Raw genomic sequence first — 7,673 nt, 5'->3', positions numbered from 1 at the left:
TTTTTGAACGGCAAATTTGGATAATTGGCGGACCACTGAAGTCATCATACCACCAGCGGAACCACCCGATCATATCGAACTTGAACTAAGCCCAGCCACCAAAACATCAAATCGATGCTATCTGGGATGTCTTCAAACACTCCTTTTTGTGCCCAATTCGTGTATGTAGGGATTGGCAAAAATATCCGAGCCCGGCGGGTATACCCGAAACCCAACACAAATGGGGCGGGTATACCCGATACCTGACTGGTATTGGGCCGGGTATGGGATTAGTTTTAAAAATTTTCGCGGGTATGGGTCGGGTATGGGATTAGGTGATACCCGACCCGATTACCCGAAACCACATACTCGTTTACCCGAACTATATACCCGATCATATACCCGATTTTTTTTTAATTTATACTTTTATTTTTCATTAACCCTTGTCTGTTAGTGATTTAATTTAGTATGTTCATGATATGAAAAAATAAATTTTCTTTTAGTATATGCATTTGATAATATTATTTATATTTTATATGTTGTGAAGTAAATGCATGTAAGTGTATAAGTATTTTAAAGTTATTATTAATTTATGATAAAACTTATATGTATGTAATGTATATATTTAATTTATAATAGTTGTATAAATACAATAGTATAATAATTACAATAGTAAAAAAAAATGTATTTAGAAATCCCAACGTATATCTTTTAACAAACTAATGGGTAAACTCGATACCCGCAGGTATACCCGACAAATACCCGACGGGTAATTACCCGACAAATACCCGACGGGTATTGGGTCGGGTAAGGGACGCGATTTTATAACCGGGTACGAGTATGGGATTACTAATACCCGACCTGAACCCGACCCATTGCCATCCCTACGTGTATGCACGCTTCCTTGTACATAATAATTTCATGAAAGGTAATTTCTAGACTCAATCTTGATCACCTTCCAATTTTGGTCATCCCAAAATTTGTAGTTCAAAGTGTGTTCTTGACTCAAATTTCCTAATCTTCCTAGACTTTTCGCTGTCTTTATTTTTATGCCTAAACTCGTAAATTCCGTAACCAATGTTTTAAAATATTTTTAGACCTTTAATTACGTCCGTTAACCTATAATTGTAATATAATATAATGACTTGTTTAAAGGTTCACTCATTCATTCAACTGAGAGCAATAATTACAAATGCATACCACCAAGAAAGGATTGTAAGCCTAAAACTACAAACATCATTTCTACATCCAAACTATATATTATTATGTTTAAATTTTCAAGCCTATCTTACCAGCCATAAATCGGGTTTTCTACGTGTGGAGGTAACAGACGAAGATCTTTACAATGCTGTTTATTGTAATCTCGTGTCCCTGGGACTGCACCCGTGCATTGCCTCAAAAACTCATTACCCGTCAAACAATAGTGTGCAAAAGCCAACCCTCCATCGACCACTGAAGTTAAATTCGGGACTGATTTTGACCTTCGAACAATCCCATTGACTTCATTTGATTCTGAAGTAGAGGCGGTTAGTATCTTGTCAAGTTCAGAATACTGCATGAACCTTTGGGTAGCTGCTTCCCATGAAAGATTGTATCTTTCTTCTGGTGTAAGAGGTTGCGGGTCACGTGACATGGCTTCGTTTATTTTGTTTACAAATTCTTCAGGTGTCTTGTAAGTCAAGCAATTGGGAAATGATCTGAAGAAGTCGTTGGATGGATGGTCCGCACACACTACGAATTTCCCCATTGCTAGCGCTTCAGCTGTGGCTGTGCAGAGCACGTCACTCACACTGGGGTTTACGAACACTTTGTAACTGCAAGCAATCAACAACTATTTAGCAAATATTCTATAATGATCACAATGAATAAATTGCAATTTTGAAACGGGTTAACAATGAATGTAAAGAATTTAGTTAACAATGAAAAGGGTTGAAGGGGGCTCCGCGGGTATTTATATGCTTACAACTTCTTACATCTTTTCATCATAAGGATAAGGTACATATCCAAATAATAAAATTAATTGTCAGTACAAAAATTATTATATATCCAAAATTATTATAGCTTTTTCAATCAAATTAATACAATCATTATAGAAATTCGAGAAAAAAGATATAAAATTGTTGGTGGGTCAACCAGACTCATTTTGGCATATATTATAATGGGTTAGGCTTAAAAAGTTAAGTGAAACGGGTCAAATGTTACGATATTTTTTAACGCTTGCATCCACTTGAGTCTTTTCATTTAAAAAACTAGATTAACATATATAAATAATATTGTTTTTAATCACATTTAAATTAAATTTAATACATAAAATAACTATCAACAGATATCAAGATAAACGGAAAGAAACGGATTTCATGGGCCAGCACAACCCGTTGGGCCCTTTATTATAAGATAAGCTCATTTTGACCCAACCTGTTTTGACCCATTACCCAATCCAGCCATCAGTCAGCACTAACACTTATAAATATAAGTTCAGAATTCTAACCCGTGAAGCGAATCATCAGCATGGTCTCTGCCCTTCATAAAATTGACATTTAAATCCAAACTTTTTGCCGCAGTTTGTACTTCATGAGCATCTTCTCCATTGCCATAAACATCGAGTTTAAATCCATTAAGATCCTGCTTTTGTTTGGCCAACAAATCTATCAGTTCTCGGTATCCCTTGGCCCACACCATCTTACCCAAGAAATACGCTCCTTTTGAGAACTTTTGCTCCCCACCCTCTTCCTTATCTGCAGCAGCCATTCTTTCCCCGATTTCCAAAAACTTAGGGTTCACACCATGAACATTGCATATCACCGATTTCGGTAAATCTTGGGTTGCAGCAGAAAGACGGAGAACCTGAACAGAAAACATAAAACAGTAAGTAAATGGCACATATAATTTCTGTTAGGCCTGTAAATGAACCGAACGTTCATGAACTGTTCGTGAACTTGTTCGGCGGGAAGTTCGTTATTTTAATAAATGAACGAGCATGAACACATTTTTTTGTTCATTTAAATAAACGAATGAACATGAACACACATTATGTTCGATCAATTATGCTCATGAACGTTCGTTTATGTTCGTTTATGCACAGTTGTTTATGTTCGTTCGTTTATGTTCGTTTCAATTTAAATACATAATTAGTTATATTTATACAAATATTAAACATAAAAGGAACTTTCTACTACTTATATACATATAACTAATTGGTAATTGTTCTCTCTAGTGATAAAAATGGGTTTTCCAATTGAATTTATCGTAATTAATCACTAATTTACATAAAAAAATTGCTTTATGCTCGTTTATGTTCACCCAATTATGTTCATTTATGTTTGTTCAATTATGTTCATTTGCGCTATTTATTATTTGTCAAATTAGGTCGTTTAAGTTTATTTGTTTATGTTCGTTTACGTTCTTGAACTGTTCATTTAGGTTTTAAATTGAGCGAACATAAATGAACACAAACATGACCATTTTCTTAATAAATGAACATGGGCAAAAAAAGCGTTCGATTATATGTTTGTGCTCGGTTATAGTTAAATGAACGAACACGAACATGCCTCTGTTCGTGTTCGTTCGGTTCATTTACAGGCCTAATTTCCGTTAACCAGATTATGACCAGAAATAATTGTAAGTTGTGTACCTTGTCACAATAAGCTCGTGTGACCCAATTGTTGATGTGTTTGACAAAGAAAGCTTGCAGAGCTCCATTTTTCTCCCGCTTGATATACTCCAAGTAATTTGTGTGAACAACACCAACAACATGATTGAATTTATCAGTCCACCGTTTACCATGATGATACCAGTTTAAATGTTCTGGTTCTTCAAGGATAGCAATATCCGCATCTTTTGATGAAATAAACTGTGAAGTATCTCCAGCAGGTATTATACTACGCCTTTCCTTTTGAAACTGCACAGAAGCCATATGCATATTTTCAGTCCAAATTACATACTCAGACAAGCTTATATGATTACCAGACATAGGTTGGATAATATAGATCAAAATGGGCAACTCTTAATGCAGTTTGACCCGCCAACACTTTTTGTCCATATTTTCTATTATAAGCATTTAATGTATTAAATATTACTATAAAACACCAGTATTACAAAAATATAAATAATTTGTCTCAAGAGTAAATGGATTATAATTGACACCTCTAGTGATTATTGAAGAAGAAGAAGAAGAAGAAGGTGAAGTAGTACCTTTCCAGGATAAAATGATATTTTAAAATCGGCATTGAAACCGACTCGTTCCTTGAGCCAGTTACGTATATAATCTTCTTGTTCTTCTGGTGAGCTGAATGTAATGTTATTAGGATAAACCAATTCTTGATCTGTTCTGGTAAGCCAAGGAACCAACAATGTGACACTCTGTTTTTGAGACTTTGCCAAATACGCGGCTCGAAATAGTGGATTTACAGCTGTCCCCGTCATCCAAGGAAGACTAGCGGTTGTGACAATGGCTACATGTCTTCTTCCGTCAGAGTCTCGTTTAGTAAAATCATCCCATAATCCACCTTCGTAATGATGACCTGTACTTTGAAGCACGCTTGCTAGTCTTATATCCAGCTCATCGTTTATGTTTTCACCTTCAAGAATGGATGATTCTCCATTGGGAAAAGAGCGTAACAAAAGTTGATTTTTCTTTTTGCTGCACAAGCTTTCCACTATCTTGTCAGATAAATCTGCCACATAGATATTAACACAATATTTAGTATCATTTTGGCCTAGATTATTTATTGCAGCAAAAAATTAAAAAATTAAAAAAAAAATGAGGATTTCTGTTACCTCTTTTGACACCAAGTTGATCTAAGAATGGCCCAGACTGCCTAACCAGACATGCCAGAAGTTCTTGAAAATCCAAAGGTGGAACTTCCTAAGAGATTTGAGCAAAATAAAGGCGAAGTTTAGTACATTGATATCTATACTACGTGATTACAAATGTGAACAAAAAATAAGCAGGTCTATTTTGCTAGATCGAGATATATACCTTTGAGTACTCTGGTTCCTTACAAATTGCTTTCTGCAAGATAAACAAAAACATTATATAAGAAGTATATTTGTCTGGCTACTTTCACTTAAACAAAAAAAGCCCATTTATAAGTCACTAAATCCTGATACACCACAGAATTAAAGAGGAATATAGTTACTGTTGTCAATTTATAAAACATATTTAATGAGCAGATAGAAAGAGTTCTCAAACATCTACTAGCATCAATAAACTAGTCATATAACTAATCTTATGCTATAAGTCTATGATTAACTATGGACAAGATATATGCTCACACTATTTCCAAATGTCATGCAGTAAACTAGCAACATAACTCATGTTATGCTATAAGTCAATAATTAACTATGGACAGTATAGATGCTCATATTGTTTTCAAATGTCATACAGTAAACTAGTAATATCACTCATGTTATGCTATAAGTCTATAATTAACTATGGACAAGATATATGCTCACACTATTTCCAAATGTCATGCAGTAAACTAGCAATATAACTCATGTTATGCTATAAGTCAATAATTAACTATGGACAGTATAGATGCTCATATTGTTTTCAAATGTCATACAGTAAACTAGTAATATCACTCATGTTATGCTATAAGTCTATAATTAACTATGGACATTGAACAATATAGATGCTCATCTGTTTTCAAATGTCAATCGGTTAACTAGTAACATAACTCATGTTTGCTACTCAATGTTTTCATTGTTACAATAACTCAAATTCAATATATAACTCAAATTCAACACCTACCAGACTGGACTTAACTTTCTCCACCAGCTCACTGTGCCTAATCCCCTCAATAATCTCCGAAGACGAACTCTTCTGCTCGAGCTCCCTCAACCGCGTCTTCAACGCCCTAATCGGCTCCCAGTTTCGACCAACCTGTCTTTCATCCCCTTCTCCTTTCCACTCCCAACTAAAATCTCTCACACTCATCCTCCCACTCCCATACCTCCCACCACCATCCACCTCCTCCACAATCGCATTCTTAATCGCCGACAAATCAATCCTAATCTTCGCCCTAGGGCTCCACTTCTCCAACACTCTCTTACTAAAATCCGGCGAAGAATACGCTCGCCGGAACTCCGTCAGCTTCGGCTGCAACTTCTTCATAAAATCAATCTCCGCCGGAGTAAGCGACGACGAGTTCGTTACAGCAGTCACCGGAAAACTCGATCTGGACGCTGACGTCAGAAAATTCTCAAACTCTCGGTCGAACGATGACGCTAGGTTTTTGAACGATTTCGCTCTGTCTTTCATCAACTGTAGATCTGCTTCCGTTGAGTCCTTCACTTCTCTCCATCCTTTCGATATGAACGAAAACGCTTTCTCCGCCGTCACGGCGGAGCTCGTCGCCGGTGACGTGCGAGTCTCCGCCGGCCTGAAATTGATCATCGTATTAATAATCGGTCACGACTCCGGTGACAGTTGAGATTCCGTTGAACAATTTGCCCTAAATTTAGCTACTGTCTGTGTGTGTTTAGGTGTGAAACGCGTGTGTAAGAAATTAACAATCGTAACAATAATCTGTTACGATTCCGGTAACGGTTGAGACTCCGGTGACAGTTTTGCCCTAATTTTAGGTACTGTGTGTGTGTTTGTAGGTGTGAGAAAGCGTGTAAAAGCGTGTGAGAGAAATTAACGGTCTAAACAATAATCGGTTACGATTCCGGTGACGGTGTAACCCTAATTTGGATACTGTGTGAGTGTGTGTGTTTTAGGTGTGAAAACTGAAAACGTGTGGGTGAGAAATAAACGGCTGAAGGTTGACGATGAAGAAATGATGATGTTTCGGTTCAATTCGGTATCTTATTGTTCAGATGCTAGAAACTTTGTTGCTGTGTGGGCCCGGATGGCAGCCCATGTGGAAATTGGATTTTCTGGGTGACGTGGCAGTGAGTGATAGGTGGTGTGGGGCCTTTAGGATGAAGGAGATACTGACGTGGAAATGTTGATTTTCTTGTTTGAGAAATTTCTTGATTCTGCCGGAAGATTCTTGGGCATATCCTCTAGACACTTGAGGATGATATAGTGTTATTTTGTTGTTCTCTAGAATTTACATTTGTTTAATTAGGATTTTTTTTTTCTTTTTGGAAAAAATAAATTAATTAAAGCATATAAAAGGTATAAGTTTATCAAAGTGTAAAATATTAAATTGTATCATTATCAGTAAATCTTATAAATAGCAAACTTAATGTAGGGTATGAGGAATGTAAAATGTAGGCAATTTTATCTCTATATCGTAGGAATAAAGATGTTGCTTTCAATGAATCCACCGGCTCAATAATAGTTTTGTATCAAACATTGGACATAAAACACATAACACTTACAATTAGGATACTGATTTTGATTATAGTTTGTTACATTTCTATGTATACATCTTGTACAAAAATTGTTGAGTCACTATTTATAAATTTGTCTTTTGTATGACTTTTTTTTGTTATTTGATAGTTCTCTGTTTAAATATTTTCTAGGCGGTTGTTTGTGAACTATTTGTATTAGCGTTGGGAGTCTTTCTGAAAGTGGTCTTTTCATTTTAGTGATAGAGGTAAAGTTTGTCTGCATCTCATCATTCTCATACCTACAAATATTTAATTTTGCTATTTGTGGGATTTTGATAGTAATGTTGTTGTAGAATAGAATGTTATTAATATATATGTGTTTTTACTAGAGCACAAGTTAGACAAGACAT

At 35.8% G+C, this 7,673-nt stretch overlaps 1 protein-coding gene across 1 annotated transcript; it reads right to left on the bottom strand.

Annotated features, from left to right (window-relative positions):
- Positions 1-1,124: 1,124 nt before the first annotated feature.
- On the bottom strand, positions 1,125-6,775 carry LOC110891050 (digalactosyldiacylglycerol synthase 1, chloroplastic). Its single transcript, XM_022138711.2, has 7 exons — positions 5,732-6,775; positions 4,958-4,990; positions 4,756-4,843; positions 4,171-4,652; positions 3,611-3,877; positions 2,468-2,823; positions 1,125-1,793 (listed from the first exon to the last, which is right to left on the bottom strand). The coding sequence occupies exons 1-7, from the start codon at positions 6,374-6,376 to the stop codon at positions 1,268-1,270; spliced, it is 2,397 nt and encodes a 798-aa protein (XP_021994403.1). The 5' UTR covers positions 6,377-6,775; the 3' UTR covers positions 1,125-1,267.
- Positions 6,776-7,673: the final 898 nt, after the last annotated feature.

Source organism: Helianthus annuus, chromosome 11 (genome assembly GCF_002127325.2).
Source record: "Helianthus annuus cultivar XRQ/B chromosome 11, HanXRQr2.0-SUNRISE, whole genome shotgun sequence".
NCBI classification, from domain to species: Eukaryota; Viridiplantae; Streptophyta; class Magnoliopsida; order Asterales; family Asteraceae; genus Helianthus; species Helianthus annuus.
Note: the sequence above shows the minus strand (reverse complement) of the source record. Positions and strands in the feature narration are given on the sequence as shown.